The sequence below is a fragment of the Scyliorhinus canicula genome, chromosome 9 (assembly GCF_902713615.1).
Source record: "Scyliorhinus canicula chromosome 9, sScyCan1.1, whole genome shotgun sequence".
NCBI lineage: Eukaryota > Metazoa > Chordata > Chondrichthyes > Carcharhiniformes > Scyliorhinidae > Scyliorhinus > Scyliorhinus canicula.
The window spans coordinates 169930431-169948889 of record NC_052154.1 but is presented as its reverse complement, the minus strand read 5'-3'; the positions used below and the strand labels follow the sequence as shown (position 1 = coordinate 169948889).

The 18459-nt window shown below is 39.8% G+C and overlaps 1 protein-coding gene across 3 annotated transcripts in view; it reads left to right on the top strand.

Moving 5' to 3' along the window:
* sbf2 (SET binding factor 2) overlaps nt 1-18459 on the top strand; it is a 725521-nt gene that overhangs the window by 694003 nt on the left and 13059 nt on the right. For all 3 annotated transcript variants that reach the window (XM_038808179.1, XM_038808177.1, XM_038808178.1), the window contains 8 exons: nt 3208-3393; nt 4588-4714; nt 7583-7710; nt 7843-8082; nt 11148-11255; nt 16025-16209; nt 16562-16649; nt 16886-17017. In XM_038808179.1, the coding sequence (XP_038664107.1) occupies nt 3208-3393; nt 4588-4714; nt 7583-7710; nt 7843-8082; nt 11148-11255; nt 16025-16209; nt 16562-16649; nt 16886-17017 (1194 nt within the window). The remainder of the gene's footprint in view (nt 1-3207; nt 3394-4587; nt 4715-7582; nt 7711-7842; nt 8083-11147; nt 11256-16024; nt 16210-16561; nt 16650-16885; nt 17018-18459) is intronic.

Genomic DNA, 18459 nt, shown 5'->3' with positions numbered 1-18459 from the left:
GAGTGGTTCACGCCACTCCTTCCCGCTGGAGTTGCCCGCCCTGCCGATTACGGAAGAATCCCACCCATAATGTTCAACAATTTCATACCACTTGTGTGTGTGTAAGAAAATAAACTTTCTAAGTGTTTATTTTTACTCAGATACTTTGTTACTTTTGACGAAAGCACATGTAGTACAGCCCTTGGGTTTCATTCACACACCATAGAAATAACCTCTGTATCTTAAACTAATTTTAGTTTTTTCACTTACATTGACTTAATACCATTGTTCCATGATTTAAATAGTAATCTTCGGTGCTTGGTACCATCTGTAAAAACTGCTTAAATGCAATTTATCAGCTCGCTCACTGTTTTAACTTGATAAACTCACTTATCAGACACTTGAGCTTTCATGTTTATATCTGCATGCATTTATCTTCACATACACTGTTTGACCTTGCTACATTAGCTGTTTTGCAGCTCCTGTTCTGATCTTTAATATGTTCAACCAGTGAGTAGCTAGCTATATGGACCATGGAAGTATCAGGCTCAATTGTTTATATGTATTGAGTTAACTAATGTACAGTAAGGCAGCTCTGAAAATACTTCAAGTCTCTTGTAACTGCATTTCAAATTCCCAATGTCTAGCCATTGGTTTTCCAGTTGCTGTCATGTTTCTGTAATTACAGACCTACTCAAACGCATCCTAAACTCCACATTTTATTCCATTGAACTCTTTAAAATCATTGTTCTTTCTCACCGAGAATGGCCCTCAGCTTATCCATGAGAACCACCTCCTGCTCCCTCAACTCTGTCCCCATCAAACTGCTGACGACTCCATTTCCTTTCTTGACCTGTGTTAACTTTTTCTTCTCCTCAGATACCTCTTCCCTTCAAATCAGCCATCATTACCTTTACTCCCTCTGTCCTTGCAAATTACCACCAATCTTCAACCTCCATTTCTTCTCTAAAATACTGGAATACGTTGTTACCTCTCAAACCTGTGCTCAGTTTTGCTATAGTTCCATGTTTAAGTCCCTCCAACCAGGTTTCTGCTCCAGCTACAACAATGAAACAGCCTTCATCAAATCAGAAATTACATCCTATGTGCCTATGTTAAACTGCCTCTTCTCATCATTTTTGACCTGTCTTCCATCTTTGACAGGCTAATCTCACACATGTTTGTGGATGGGGTGCTAATCAGGCGGGTTACTTTGTCCTGGATGGTGTCAGCTTCTTGAGTGTATTGAACCTGTGCTCATTGAGGAATATTCTCCACTTGCCATCACATTCCTGACTTGTGCCTTGTAGATGGTGGACAGGCTTTGGGGAGTCAGGAGGTGAACTACCCGCCACAGGATTCTTAGCCTCTGACCTGCTCTTATATTCACAGTATTTATATGGTCAATGGTAATCCTCAGGATGTTGATATTTGGGGATTCAATCATTGTAATGCCATGGTTAGATTATGTCTTGTTGGAGATGGTCATTGTCTGCACTTGTGTGGCACAGGTTTTACTTGCCACTTGTCAGCCCAAACCTCATTTGGTCACCGGACAGCTTCGGTATCTGAGGAGTCATGAATGTTGCTGAACATTGTGTAATTATAGTAAACGTCCCTACTCCTGATCTTATGAAGGGGAAGGTCATTGTGAAGCAGCTGAAGATGGTTGGGCCGAGGATACTACCCAAGGAACTCTTGCAGTGATGTTTTGGAAAAGAAATTGTCTTCAGTCCCTACCACAAACTTTTCCCCAAGCCATCTGAATTTCTCTCCCTGTCAGCTGTCGAAACCTGAACCAGATCATTCATAACTTCAGTGGTGTTTTTAACTAAATATGAGGTTCTGATCAATTTCTGTTCTGCACTAAGGCTGTCTCCTTCCAACCTCGTCCAACAGTGCCTCAGCTGATATGCTTCTGAAACACTCATCTTTGTCTTTGTTACCCCTAGACCTGACTATTCCAATACTTTTCTGGCCAATCTTCCATCCACCACAAACTTAAGCTTATCTAAAACTCTACTATCCATATTCGAACTTGCACAGAATCCTGTCAAACCTTCAGCACTCTGTTCACTAATCTAAGTTGGCTCCTGGTCCAGTCATGCATCAATTTTAAAATCCCCTCCTGTTTTACAACCCTCCTTTATTGCTCCAATTCTGGCCGTTTGCACATTTTCAATTCCAGTCGCTGCACAGATTGCCAGATGTGCCTTCAGCTGCCTAAGCCTAGAGCTCTGGAATTCCCACCCATACTGTCTCCACTTCTCTATTTATTACTCTTCCTTTAAGGAACTCCTTAAGATCTACTTCATTGGCCAGTAGCAACTCTTGCATTTATAAATTGTTTACGGAGAATAAAATTAGTTGCATTCATATTGCCTATTTAATATAGTAAAATGTCTCTTGAGGCTTAACAAGAGCCATATCAATACCACACTAAGCCACAAAAAGAGATAACAGACCAGGCACCAAACACATTATCAAAGAAGTATGTTTTATGGCCTTAGAAGAGTGGAGAGAAGTAGAGAGATAATGGGGAAATTACAGAGCTTAGGGCTAAGAGAGCGAAGGGAGTTTTCTATTTTTGCAAGATTAACTGCTTTGTTCTATGACATGAGTGGCTTGCAACACACCTTGAATGCAAATGTGTGCCTTTAAAAGTAATAAGAAAATACTAAAATAAATCACAGATTTTGGATTTCACCAAATCCTGCCAGAGGTATGGTTTGAAAGTGGAGCTCTTTTGATTATAATAGTTTTTGCAGGGCAGCACGGTGGCACAGTGGATAGCACTGCTGCCTCACGGTGCCGAGGTCCCAGGTTCGATCCAAGCCGTGGGTCACTGTCTGTGTGGAGTTTGCACATTCTCCCCGTGTTTGCTTGGGTTTTGCCCCCACAATCCAAAAGATGTGCAGGGCAGGTGGATTGGCCACACTAAATTGCCCCTCAATTGGAAAAAATGAATTGGGTGCTCTAAAAAAAATTTTAAATAATAGTTTATGTAAACAAATAATCTGTTTGTAAACATTTATGCTTCAGGTTGAATTAATAAATGTCTTTGTAATTAGACAACGCAGCACTAGGTGATTCAATAGGTGGAATGTCCCTCTCTAGTTTTAATATACCATAATTCCTAAAGTGACACAATCCTTATAATTTACCTGCTCATCAGCATATGAAGATCTACTCTGATTTGTCCCTTCAAATATTTTTTTTCCTCCCAAGGTGGTTTCCTTAGTACAGTTGCTATGCGATCCATTCTACAGAACACTCGAAGGTTTTAAAATATTGATCGAAAAGGAGTGGTTGTCCTTCGGTCACAAGTTCAGCCAACGTAGTAATCTCACTCCCAACAGCCAGGGAAGTGGTTTTGCTCCAGTTTTCCTGCAGTTTCTGGACTGTGTGCACCAGGTAAAGAAAACATTTTTTTTCACCAATTTCACAGGTAAATTTCATGCAAGAAAATTGAAGGTGCAGAAATGCACCAAACGCTTTGAAGCTGCATTAGTGTTTATTACTGTATGTGTACACATTAAAGCTAGATCAAAACTAAAGTTAGCAGTGTGTAGGTGATTGTATTTGTAAAAATTAGAATGAAAGCAACGTTCGCCCTACAGTGTGCTAATGCGACAAAGGGTTCAAATACATGGCCAAATTGGTTTATCATATCTATGCTCTGAAAATGTTTTCTAATTATGTACAGGAAAAGTTATTTGGGGTGTTTTTATGCAATTTGGTGGGATCTGTTCCTGGTAAATATTATCATGCAGCCAATTGACTGGTGATTTTTTTTTTTAATTACAATGTTTTTTGGGGGGGGGGGATCCACACAGACACAGGGAGAATGTGCAAACTCCACACAGTCAGGGGCCGGTATCGAACCCAGGTCTTCGCCCCTGTGGGCAACAGTGCTAACCACTGTGCCACCTGCTGCCCGATTGACCCGGTGATTTGAACTGAAATGCTGGTATGCTCCAGAAATTGAGCACCACTGAGCTAATAATAATAATCGCTTATTGTCAGGCAATCGCTTATTGTAGATCCCCCCCAAAATGCAAAACTGTGCAGGGTAGATGTATTGGCCATGCTAAATTGCCCCTTAATTGGAATTTTTTTTTTAAATCACCAGTCAATTGGCTGCATGATAATATTTACCAGGAACAGATCCCAAGACGATTGCATAAAAACACCCCAAATAACTTTTCCTGTACATAATTAGAAAACATTTTCAGAGCATAAATATGATAAACCAATTTGGCCATGTATTTGAACCCTTTGTCGTATTACCACACTGTAACCTGTGGGCGAACGTTGCTTTCATTCTAATTTTTACAAATGCAATCACCCACACACTGCTAACTTTAGTTTTGATCTAGCTTTAATGTGTACACAGGCGTTATTGCGTATGTTAACACAGGTTAATGTTTCAAGGAGAGAATTTGGCCAATTCTGGAAAAAAAAACAGATAACTGCCTGAAATGTTAGCCGACCATTTTCTTCATATTCTGTCACACTTGTTCTTCATTTCCTATTTATAGTCCTGATTTCTAGTTTCTGCATGTCTTGGTCCACATTATGCTTCTTGAATGTTTCTTTTTCCTGTAGATTCATCACCAGTATCCAATGGAGTTTGAGTTCAACCAGTATTATCTGAAATTTTTGGCCTACCATTATGTGTCCAACCGCTACAAAACCTTCCTGCTTGACTCTGATTATGAAAGACTAGAACATGGTATGTTTTAATCATATAAATGTTGGTGGAATACAGATATTAGTGGGTGATGCCAACACAATTAATGCAGAAACAGAACCAAATGAACAAGTCAAAATATGTGTTGGCTTCCAAGTTTTTTCCAAGAGTTCTGAATTCTCTTAATGAAGTGTATGAAACGGACTTGATTATTCTCTAATTTGTACCTTAGAATTTCTGCATGACCAGATATAGTAATACATTATTCACAAGTTAATGAGAATGAAAGGACTTATATTTACATAGAATTTTGTCACACTCTGAGGATGGCTCTGTTTACATGCCCTATCATCAAGTAACTGGCCAGGTCCCATCCTGCATGCTCAGTTTTTCAGTATGTGCAAACATTAAGGCAGCCAATTATGTTGATCAGTGGATTTTTCCTAATCCTCAGCAAATCTAGTCAAGCTCTCCCACCCCCAACCACCACTTTTCTTTATTTTTTCTGACCTAGTAGTCTCATAGAGTGATCTTTAATTGTTTCTTCAACAACTTCAACTGCACAATCTATTTGCTGAACCCCAATAACACCCAACCCTTTAAGATAATTCATCTGTGGTTGGGCTTGAGGAAGACATCCAACATCTACCTCAGCATCTGTATGAAAAAGGTATTACATGTGGAGTCACACTTTTGTAAAATAGGCCACTATTTCAGACGAGGTGATATTAATGAATATATTAAATATATTAGTATAAATCTCATTGTTAGGTTGGCCCAGGTGGCAGAACGTTTAAAATTGAGTTACAAGGCTGTGGATTCAGGCTCCACTAAAAACTTGAGTACAGAGCCTACTAGCATTAAGACTGCAGTATTGGGACAACAATATTGGGACTGCTCGAGCAGTTGATAATTCCACAGCATGCGTATTTAAACACAAAACTATAGGGATTTCTGTCAGTAATTCTGCGCTTCCCCATTGGGCAAGCTGTTGAAGTTCTTACCCTCCCTCCAATACCAGAATTCGATAAAATGACTGAACTCAAGGAAAGATGTCATTTTACACTCTATAGCTTCCTTTAAAAGCCCTCGAAAAAGTTGTACCTTGTTGAATGAGTCTAGCTGAGTTTTTAACAGGGTACTAAGTTCATAATTAATTGCCAACAGCCTTCATGTCTCTCAAGCTAATTTTATACTTGTGGAATTTTTAATTTCTCCGTTTAAATTCAGTTTTAATTTTTATGATCTTTCAACCTGTAGCTTAATCACATGTGAATGCCCCAATTATTTACTTCGTCCTCAGTAAAATTTTTAAATAAAAGTGATAACTTACTTGCGGTACTTTTTAACTGTAAGTAAATTTAAATCATTGTATTTACAGTTAAGCTGCACTGTGATCAGTGAAGAGAACATATGATGTTTTCCTCTCACTTCCCCAACAAAAACAGTGGATGTAATATTATTGGATAAATAAATACTTGAAGAAAAAAGAATTGCAGGGATATGGGGAAATAGCAGAAGAATGGACCCGACTGGATTACTCTTTGAAAGAGCTTGTGTAATCCTTGAATGGCCTCCTCCTGAGCTGTGCTATCTAGAACATAGAACAGTACAGCACAGAACAGGCCCTTCGGCCCTCGATGTTGTGCCGAGCAATGACCACCCCACTCAAACCCACGTATCCACCCCATACCCGCAACCCAACAACCCCCCCCCCCCCCCCCCAAAACCTTACTTTTAAGGACACTACAGGCAATTTAGCATGGCCAATCCACCTAACCCGCACATCTTTGGACTGTGGGAGGAAACCGGAGCACCCGGGGGAAACCCACGCATACACGGGGAGGACGTGCAGACTCCGCACAGACAGTGACCCAGCCGGGTGCTTCTATGCTTCCATGGGTGGAATTTTCGCAAAATAGGCAGAATGGGCAGGAAAAATGGCAAGGAACCCCCAGTGCCAAAGGTAGCTTCCCCCATCGTATCATTTGACTCATAGCTGTGAAAAGAAATTGAGGGGTGGATCCCATGCTGTCACGTTTTAAGCCCATCCCAGCAGATTCAAAAGGTGTTCGATAGAAGAGATTAAAAATAGAATCCCCCCCCCCCATCCCATAAAAAGCCCCTCTCCAAGGAAGACCCCCCCTTCTCACTGCCTAGGCTATTACTGGAAGCACTGGCCCGGCAGTGCCAGGGGGCAGCTCCTGTTCGCCAGGTGCACATCTAAGGAGAACTATTGTGATTCACGTGAACATGAATGGACAATCTAACAGGGGGTGTTTATTAGACTTAAAGGCCTGATGATGACATTTGAGTGTATTCAGGTGGGGATCCCAACATTGAACATCGGGATTTACATTACGGCATTGCTGGGGTGGGGGGGGGAGGGAGGTGCACGGGGACAATCACAACGGGGAATCACGTTTTGGGGGTCCCACGGGATCAACTGCTCCTGCCACTAACCCCCATCCTTAAAAACAAGTGGAAAGTACCCCCATGTCTCTTTTAATTGATGACACAACCCTTGACTGGTTTCATAAATAGAAGAGCTCATTAAGGTTCCTAGAAATACTCTTTAGTGGTTTCTGCTGATGCTACATTGATTAATGCAGGATTCCTACACATACTTATCACTGATTCACAAACTTTGTACCACACCCATCTGGTTATTGATTTCGCTTAACCTGAATTCAAATTTCCCTGGATCCTAAATTAATAAAACAATCCCAAGGAAGGAAAGGAGAAGTTAAACTAAGGATAGACATTGCTGCGGATTTAAGCATTGGACTAAGAATATTCTGAACTTTATAATGAAGATTTGTATTCATAAAATATCTTGTGGATTGTTTTTCTTACGTACAAATCGCGATTTGAGTTAAAAGTAATGTGGATACTGATCCCTTTTACTAGGCATTTTATTTGAAGACAAGGTGGACAAACAGGCAAAAAAAGGAATCTGTATTTGGGAATGTATTGACAGAATTCACAAGAAAGGACCGGTTTTCTTCAGCTATCTGTACAGTCCTGAAGAAGGGGAGGTATATTATTTTTATAATTGCACATTTACTCAACCATTTTGTATTTATTTTCATCAGTATAAAATCTGTAAGCATACATTGTGTTTTCATTTATGGTTCCTTTTAAATAATACAATAAATTATTCTTTGCAGAAACATGTACTAAGGCCCTGCATAAACATTTCTGCTCTGAAGAAGTGGGATTACTACACAGGAGAGACACTTTCCAGCGGTCCTTCTTACGAATGGGACATGGTGACTGTAAAAGCAGGTGCCACTGAGGAACTAGAACAGACGGATGGTTCAGTTCCTCAAACCCACAGAAAAGTAGTGTGGCCCTGTTATGACAATGTCAGCAAAGTACAGCCGGACGCCATTACCAAACTCCTTGAGGTAAAAACAAAATTTGATTAAATATTAATTATTTTCTTCTAGTGGTACTAAATAAGAATAACAAAGCAATTAATGCGTGTAAGGTTAGCAGTTTTATTTGACAAATGCGGTTGCTGATGGCTTGCCAGTTTTGACCATAAGTATGGAAAACTAATTAAGTCAGATGTGTTTCAAAGATTCTGTATCCATGTCACTCTACATAGATGTCACTAGCTGAATGCACAAAAAGCTGAAACAACACTGCAAATGAATCATTTTTAGCGGGTTTCCTTTTATCGGGAATGCAGTCTGGAGAAAGTCCTGTTTCTCAACAGTTTATTATAAGTTATTATGTGTGTAAGTTAGAAGGCATGAATAACTTAGTTGCACATAGATGCAGTACATTGTGCAGATAGAAGCAGCAAATTGTATGGGGACATAGATTAATTAACATGTTACAAATATAAGTACTATGTGGGGAAGTTGAGGTCATCCACTTTGGCTCCGATACAGCATAATATTTTCTTTATAGTCATAAAACTAGGAACTGTATTGGGAATGAATACACAAATCACAAAAATTAGTGGGCAGGTACAGAAGGTAGTAAGAAGGTTTATGGGATATTCACCTTTATTTTAAATGGACAAGAATAAATGGAAGAGGTAATACTGCACTTGGATAGACCCTTGGTTAAACTCCATCTAAGTACTCCATTCAGTTCTTGATTCTTCATTGATCTTGGCGGGGATGAACTGCAAATTGAACAGAATGATCTGTAGTTGCATGATAAAGGGTCAGATTATGAGGACTTTATTCTTTTGAGTTTAAAAGGTTGAGAGGCGATATAATTGAGGTGCGTTAAAATGACTATACGATTTGATAGAGTTGACGGAAATAAATTATTTCTTTTGGCGGGGAAACCAAGGAGCTAAATCCTGAAATTATAGCTAAACCATTCAGAAGTGAATTCAGGAAGCACTTTTCCACAAGGGGAAATGGGAACCTGGAACTAGCTCCTCCAAAACGATGTAGCTACTGAGTCAATTGAAATCTCAAGACTGAGATCGATTGTCCTCAGGAACGGATATCAGAGGTTATGGATCAAGGGCAGATAGAGTCGAGGTACAGATCAACTGTGGACGGATTCAATGGCAGAACAGGCTCAATGGATGAAATGGCCTACTGTACTGGTACGTGAATACCCAGTGATTAACTATATATCTGCCAGATTATTTCCAAGATTAAAAAACAGTGCCTTGGCGAGGTCTCCCAGAAACTTGGACAGGTTGTTAGTTACCAGGCCCCGGGCAAATACAGCACAGAAATATTTAAATGAGCCTAATGAATGGCTCACTTAAATAGGCTAATCTGGATCTCGCCCACAGCGAGGGCGAGATCCAGATTATGACATCTCACAAGCTTTTGTTAAATGCTGTGACGCGTTTCCAGCATCGTGAATCTCGCAAGATTCAATGGTGTAATTGCGTCACCAAGTCAGGTGCAATGAGGCCATTAAATCACACCTACTGTTTGGGCAAAAAAGATTTGCTTTTCATTCTATCAGAGTTGTAAATGTGTGAATTAGACTATTATGTGCCAAATTCTCACTAGTCTGGCAAGTATGAAAACATCTGACTCCTTGATAGCATTTTGATTACTCCAAGTGAGCTTTCCATACAGACAGTCCTTGGACTTGCGACACAATTGGTCTCTGAAAACCATGTAGTAAGTTGAAACATTGTAAGTCAGAACCAGGGCAGCACGGTGGCACAGTGGTTAGCACTGCTGCCTACATCGCTGAGGACCCGGGTTCAGTCCCGGCCCTGGGTCACTGTCCATGTGGAGTTTGCACATTCTCCCACTGTCTGTGTGGGTCTCACTCCCACAACCCAAAGATGTGCAGGGTAGCTGGATTGGCCATGCTAAATTGCCCCTTAAATGGAAAAAAATAATTGGGTACTCTTAAATTAATTTTTTTTAAAGTAAGTCCGAACCAATTTTCCCGTGGGAAAAATTAAATAGATTAGTGATTGGTTCCTGAACCAATGCCAGAAATCACTCGTGGGATGCCCGGCAATGTCAAATGCGCTCAACTGTCGCCCTGTTACTGAGGTGACTGATGATGTCTGCATGCCTCAGCACAAGTTCCTCGGTTATTGCGGGGTTATAATGAAGGCACCGATTGCTGTCAGTTGCTTGTTTAATCTTGAACTTCTGCGAGTCTGAGCACATATTAAATACAATTAAGTGTGCATTAAAATCATGACAGTTGTGCCAAAAAAATAATTTAAAAGAAAATGTTTTTATTGATTTTCATCTTTTAATGGGATATAGTCTGGCAATCACTGAAAGTGTAAAAAATATTTTAATAGAACGCTCATTTCCAACACAGCCCAGTCCATCACACGAACCTGCCTCCCATCCATTGGTTCCATCTACACCACTCACTGCCTGGGGAAAGCGGGCAGCATAATCAAAGATCCCTCCCACCTGGCTTACTCACTCTTCCAACTTCTTCCATTGGGCAGGAGATTCAAAAGTCTGAGAACATGCACGAACAGATTCAAAAACATCGTCTTCCTCGCTGTTACCAGACTCCTAAACAGCCGTCTTATGAACTGACCTGATTAATATTACACTCCTGTATGCTTCACCTGATGCCGGCGTCTATGTATTTGCATTGTGGACCTTGTGTTGCCCTTTTCTGTATATTCTTTTTATTTTTGTTTCTTTTCATATACTAAATGATCTGTTTGAGCTGCTCACAGAAAAATACTTTCCACTGTACCTCGGTACACGTGACAATAAACAAATACAAATCCTAATAAAAATGGTTCAACCTGATTAGTCATGCAGATAGGCGACACAGAACATTCATGTGCATTTACGAACGTGCTGACGCGGAGTCATAAAGTCAAAACTGGTAGTGTAAAGTCGTAATTTGGTGTCAGTTAATAAACGTTGTAAGTGCCGTTCGGCGTATTGGTAAAGCCGTGGACTGCCTGTACTTGGAAGATCAACTTGGTATCAATTATTCTTAGGTTTTCTTAGTTATCGGGAATTTGATTGGAATATTGTATTTACAGGAGATCGAAAGGCTAGAGAATGAATTGAGCCAAAGTCCTGAATGGTGGAAACCAATCTGGGATCGTTTAAAAGTAAATCTCAAAGAAGACTTGAAAACAGAGCAAACTGTAAGTATATCAGTTACGAATATGATGCAATCCCAACGTGTGGCTTTACCAGAAGCCAATGTTTTACCAGAAAATCAGAGGAACCGAGAGTTTTGATGCGGTTAAAGTGATAGACAAGGATCTAGTTATAGAGAGACCACGGAGGGATTGAATTACAAGGATGAAAATTTAATGGAGACATTAAGGAACCAGGACGCAAGGGTGGTTCATAAAAATGGCAGATACCTACTGCCCCACAAAAATCCAATCTTAATTTGTTACCCAAACAGGGGGTCCTGGAACATCTAGTCCTTGGACCTTTCTTCCACCCAATCAGCTTTACAGCCTTGGCTTCCCTTCTCGCTATTAAACTATGATTTGTATCTAAACAGGAGGCTTTGGAACATATAGTTATCAGGGTCCCTACCTGGTCATTTAGAGATGCTAACTTTAAGACTGAGCAACACACACCAAAATTCCTGAATTATCTCAAATGTTGCATACAAATTAAGACTTTTCATCACTAAGTATATGTATAGTATAATGTGATAATTTAAGCCTTTTAATTACAAATGTGTCAACATGATGAAGCCTACACTCGTGTCTTCACATCCTTCCTCAGAATGTGGTGCCCAGAACTGGGCACAATACTTCAATTGAGGCTCAACCAGTATTTCATTAAGTTTAACAATAATGTATTTGATTTTGTATTCCCTGTTCTTATTTCTAAAATCCTGGATTCCAAATGCTTTATTAACTACTTTCTGAACCTGTCCTGTCAACTTCAATGATTTGTGCAAATATACGCCCAGGTCACTGTGCACCTGCACCCTTTTAAAATTATAAGTTTTGTGTTATTTGCCTTTTCTCATTCTTCCTATCAAAATGAATAACTTCACATTTCCCTGCCTTAAATTTTATCTGCCACATGTCCACCCATTCTGTCAGCTTGTTTATGTCTAGCAATTTATCACCATCCTCTTTATAGTTGCAATGCTTCTAAGTTTTATGTCATCCACAAATTTTAAAATCATGCCTTTTACAGCCAAGTTTAGGTCATTAATATAGGTAAAGAAAAGCTGAATCTTAACTCCTGTAAAATCCCATTATATACGTTCCTCCAGTACAAAGAAAAAAACATTCACCATTGTTGTTTCCTGTCATTCAGCCAACTTCATATCCATGTTAATTAAAAGCAAAGTACTGTGGATGCTGGAAATCTGAAATAAAACAGAAAATGCTGGGAAAACTCAGCAGGCCTGGCAGCATCTGTGAATACAGTAACAGAGTTAACTTAGCTCTGACCTGTCCATGACCTACCTATTCTGTCCCGCCCTCCTCTCCAATTATATAATTCATTACATTTCTAGCCCTCTTCAGTTCTGGAGAAGAATCATATGGACTAGAAATGTTAACTCCGTTTCTCTCTACACAGATACTGCCAGACCTGCTGAGTTTATCCAGCATTTTCTGTTATTTCATATCCTTGCTGCCACTTTCCTTTTTATTCAACTTTGCTGATAAGCCTGTTATGTGATACTTTATTAAATGTCTTTTGGAAGTCCATGTAGACCACATTAACCGCACTACCCACATTTTACCTCATCTAAAAAACTCAAATTAAGTTAGTTAAACACAATTTTTCCTCATCTGGGTTTCCTGAATTAATCGACATTTGACCAAATGATTGTTAATTTTCTGCTTAATTCTCATTTTTAATAGCTTTCCCATTACTAAAATTAAACAGATTAGACTGTAATTGCTGGGCATATCCTTGCATCATTTTTGAACAAGATTGTAACATTTGTAATCCTCCAGTCTTCTGCCATCACCCCTGTTTCGAAGAAAGATCGTGAAGTTATGACCGATGCCTCCACAATTTCCACCCTCACTTCCCTCAGTATCCTTGGAAGTATCATTCATTCTTTGTGAATTAGCAACTTTTAAGTACAGCTAGCCTTTATAATATCACATTTTTATAAATTTCTAGCCCATCAAGTCTCTATTACCTCCTCTTTCACTATGAGCGGGGTTCTCGAGTCCGCCAGCCACGTTTTCCTGAGCAACACATCCCATCCGGCAGCGGGATTCTCCGTTTGCAGCAGGGATTGAAAGATTCCACTTTCAAAAATGTAAACACGCATTGGTCTCTGCAGGCAGCAGCTGTGCATGCAGCATCGTCGCTGATCAGAAGATTTGGACCACTGTATATTTCCTATGCGTGAACTGTTAGTGTATTTTTGCTGAGTCATAGTCATCTTGCTCAGGTGTAACTGTCTCAAAAGCATCTTCCAATCCTTCACCTTCATAGTGGGGAAGTAAGGCCTTTTTTCTCCTGTCATGTGATTGCAAAACCTATTATCACGACTTTGAAATATCACATCCACTTTTGCCAACGGTGAATATTAATGGTGACACCAAATGCACATCAAAGGTGGTAGATTGGGCCATATCAATCAACAATTCAGTGATAGCGTGAGACCAAGGAATGGAGTCACTTTCCTTTCAAAGAAACACTTCTCTGCAATCATCCAAGAATTTTTTTGATTGGATTGTTATTTTGGCAACCTCTGTGTGTGGTGTGTATGTAGACTGTGTAGGCTTTCCTTCTGCTAATCCAGAGCTGGAGTATCCACCTCTTATGTGTAGTTTATAGTGCTGTCTGCAGAAAGTAGACACCTTCCAAAAATTTCATGTCTGAGGTATTGCCATTGTAAAGTTCTTAGAAAGGAACAATGAGATATACAGTAGGGATCATTTGGAATCAGAACTGCATGCATCATTAAAACATGGATTCCTTTATTTCCTTTTCCAGACCCCCCCCCCCCCGCCGCTGCTATATACGTATGGTAGCCTTAAGTGGACATAAATGCACAATGCAATTTTCAAGACACGACAGGCATTTATATTTGATCAGCTTCTTCTGATCCACAAGAAAGTTTGTAGCTACTTGGCCTTTGCATCAGTCATAATGCACCTCATCAAACCATGTCCTGCCTCCACTTGTTCAATGATCACTTCAGTCACCAGCAATTCACCATTTTCTGCAGTGTCCTCATACAGCAGATCAACAGTGACAGGCGAAAGGGGAAAATGTGTTGCAGAAAGAAACAGGAGAAAGGAGTGAAGATGGAAGAGCGGGAAAAAAGGAAAGTCAAAATACAAGAGATAATCAGAAATTCTAGTAGAATGCTAGCCTTTATTTCTTGAGGACCAGAATACAAGAGGTTAGACGTTATGTGCAGCTATATAAATCCCTGATTAGACTCCAAGTAGACTACTCTGACAGTTCGAGGCACCACATCTTCAAAAGGATGTATTGCATTGCGTGGACTTCAATGTAAATTTGTTAAAATAATACCTGGATTCCATAGGTTAAATAACTAGGAGAAATTACATGAACTAAGATATATCCCTGGAATTTAAAAGATTAAGGGGTGATTTGGTAAATTTCCAAATAACCTCTGGGAACTAATAGGATAGATAAACTATGTTCACCAACTGGGAAATCTAGGATGAGGGAACATGGTCTAAAAATTAGAGCCAGGCTTTTCAGGAGTGAAGTTAGGAAGCAGTTCTACGTGCATGAGTGGAAGAAGCTTGGAAATTTCATTTTAAAATGGCATTTGATGCTGAGTCAATTTGTAATTTAAAACAGAGGTTGTTAAAGTATCAAGGGATACCCACAACGGTGGGTATATAAAGTTAAAACATAAATCAGCCGTGATTTCATTGAATGAAGGAAAACTCCTATTTCTTATGTTCCAAATTTTTTGTGCAAAAGGCAACTATGCAATTGTTAATGCACAAATCAGTCAGCAAGCTTAAGGGAATAAGAGAAATGCTGAGAATTGTAAATGTCCAAAACATGCTGGTTGATTTGCTGCAATTGAAAAAATGAAAATCGCTTATTGTCACGAGTAGGCGTCAATGAAGTTACTGTGAAAAGCCCCTAGTCGCCACATTCCGGCGCCTGTCCGGGGAGGCTGGTACAGGAATCGAACCGTGCCGCTGGCCTGCTTGGTCTGCTTTAAAAGCCAGCGATTTAGCCTGATTTGTTTGTCAATTGCCCGTTAAACTGAGCACAATGTGTTTGGGCCCATAATTAAGAGTTTAAGTTTTAACAAAGCCAGTCAGTCTTTCTAGTTGAAAGGGAGTAATTTGAACAGTAAATTTTTCAGAGATTTAAAATATTTTAAAATTTAAAAAACTTATTTTCTGACTCTCTAAATCCAACCTTTCTCTTTCCTTTAATTTTTTGGTTTGTACCTGACTTAAATTTAATTCACTTCTGTTCTCTGTTTCATCCTTGATTCTTAAATCTTACTATCTTATTGTGTAACAGCACTTATTGTAAGACGCCTCCAACAAAGTTGGCCCATCAGCTTTTTTGGAGTTGTCAACTTTTCCATTTTTCTTATCTTGGCATGCATGGCATTTTATTTGTCTTTAATTTTTGTAATTTTTCCCTGAGTAAGTTATCCACGATTGTTTCCAGAACATCTTGTAGAACCTTATTTTGAATTCAGCAGCATTAGCTAATGTGCATTGGTTGTAATCTACCTGATAGCAAACAATTTTGATGTGGTACAAGGGAAGACGGAAATGGGGAAAGTAAAATATCTAACTGATCAGGGATTACTTAAACGCATTAGTGCATCTTTGTTCATTTCTGTAAAAATGAATTTGTGATGGATCAAATAGCAAATTGGCAATAGGCTGACAGGTATTGTCCAGAAAGAATTGTTGATTTTTGTTTTTAAGTTCAGTCTTTGCTTCTGTTGTAACAGAGAGCAGCCTCATCGCTTATGGCTTCTAATATGCAGTCCTTTCAAAGAAGGTCAATGCTACATTTAGCAGACAATGGGATTGGTGAGAATGATCAGAGCACCACTACATCACCGTCTAATGGAGTAAACACAAGGAGAGCAGCAACTCTGTATAATCAGTTTTCTTCAAAGGATGTAGAGAACAGGTATGATTACTTTCTAAATTATTGATGTTTTCCTCTTCCCTGCAATGTGTACCATCCCCAAAATGTATTCACCAACTTATTTTAAAGCTTTCATTCTAAAAATGGATTAGAATAGTTCAGTTAATGTTAAACTCTCTGAATCTAATGTATAAAGTTTTAAATATCTCTGTTCTTTAGATATTCAATAGTCTCTGATAGATACAAAGTATAAAATCTTGAACAAAAGGGAAGCTGATTTTAAGTATGTTTATTGACTTTGGAAACATTGAAACGCTTTTTCGACTGCAACCTTGTTTAAAAAACACAATCAAATTTCTGTAATCCTTAAGTCATTTTTATTCCATTTTGGTAGATCATTTGAAGGTGTGCTTTACAAGAGAGGTGCTTTGCTAAAAGGGTGGAAACCTCGATGGTTTGTTCTAGATGTAACTAAACACCAGGTACAGTCAGATTTCTATTCAGCATGTTAACACTTGATGTGAATACAATTTGAGCAAATGGATGCACAAGAACATCTTAATCATTCATATCTATAAACTGAAAATTATGCATTTAAAATGGATTCCGGGTTTTATTTTACATGAGCTGCAGATGTGCCATTGTATATGTCACTTCTCCAGGGATCATTCTTGAACTTAACTCTTGGTATAACTGATTCAAGCACCTTATCTTCTAGTTACGGTACTATGACACTGGTGAAGATACAAACCCCAGAGGTTTCATAGACCTGGCTGAGGTTGAGTCGGTTATTCCAGCATCATCAACAATCGGTGCACCGAAGCATTCAAACGAGAGAGCATTCTTTGATGTAAGTTTTTATCCTCCTAATTGTGATACCACTTGCAAGACCAGAATTTGCAACAGCAAAAATGGCATATGACCATCTTCCTGGAACTAGAAAGAGCCATTTGGTCAAATATCCTCGCTTATTAGTGTTAGAAGTGTAAACATAAGAACTTTAGCATATAATGATATATCATCTTGTCTCTGAAAGGAGGAATTTCTGGTCAGGGATTAGGCAGGATTTCCCTTTAGCAATTTAATAGCAATTTGTTTGGACTGACTTAATCTGAAACCCATTCTGAACTGGTTACTGATGATAGTTCATTGACCTGAAACTTTAACTTTGCTTCCGTCCATCGATGCTGCCTGACCTGCTGAATACTTCAGCGTTTTGCATTGTTGTTTCAGATTTCCAGCATCTGCAGTATTTCGTTTTTGTATATTCTTGCATTTTGGTGCAGTCCAGTTTGGTATCAACCACAAATATTCATACCACCAATGTCTGAGTCCAAACACTTAATTAATAACAGAGATATCTCTGTAATTTCTACCCTTTGTTACCATATTTCAGCCCATTCCTGCAACCTGGCACCTGACATCACATCCCTTGTCTTTCTTTGTATTGATTACTTCACGGGATTTGGGCATCACTCGCCAGGCTAATATTTATTGTCCATCCCTAGTTGCCCTTTAGAAGATGGCAGTGAGTTACCTTCTTGAACCGCTGAGGAGCCTGTGGTGTAGGTAACGCCACAGTGCTGTTCCAGAGAATCCCTACAGTGCAGAGGGTGGCCATTCAGACGATTGAGTCTACACCGACCGCTCAAAAGAGCACCCTACCCAGGCCACCTGCGACCCTGTGCATTGACTCATGGGCAATTCACCCAAACCACACGTCTTTGGACACCAAGAGGCATTTCAGCATGGCCAATCCACCTAACCTGCACATCTTTGGACTGTTGGAGGAAACCGGAGCACCCAGAGGAAACCCACGCTCACACGAGGAGAACGTGCGAACACCACACAGACAGACTCCCAAGGCTGGAATCGATCCTGGGTCCCTGCTAACCAGTGTGCCACCGTGCTCCCCTTAGTGCTATTAGAGAACAAATTCCAGAATTTTGATCCAGTGACAGTGAAAGAACAGCGATATACTTCGAAGTCAGAATGCAGTGTGGCTTAGTGGATAGCTGGCGGATGATGGTGTTCCCATGCATCTGCTGCCCTTCTCCTTCCAGATGGTAAAAGTTTGAAAGGTGTTGTTGAAGGAGCCTTAGTGAGCTGCTGCAGTGCATCTTGTAGATGGCACACACTGCTGCCACTGTGCATTGGCGGCGGAAGGAGTGAAAGTTTAAGGTGGTGGCTGGGGTGCCAATTAAGTGGGCTGGTTTGTTCTGGATGGTGTCAAGCTTCTTGAGTGTTGGGGCTGTGCTCATCCAGGCAAGTGAAGAGTATTCCATCACACTC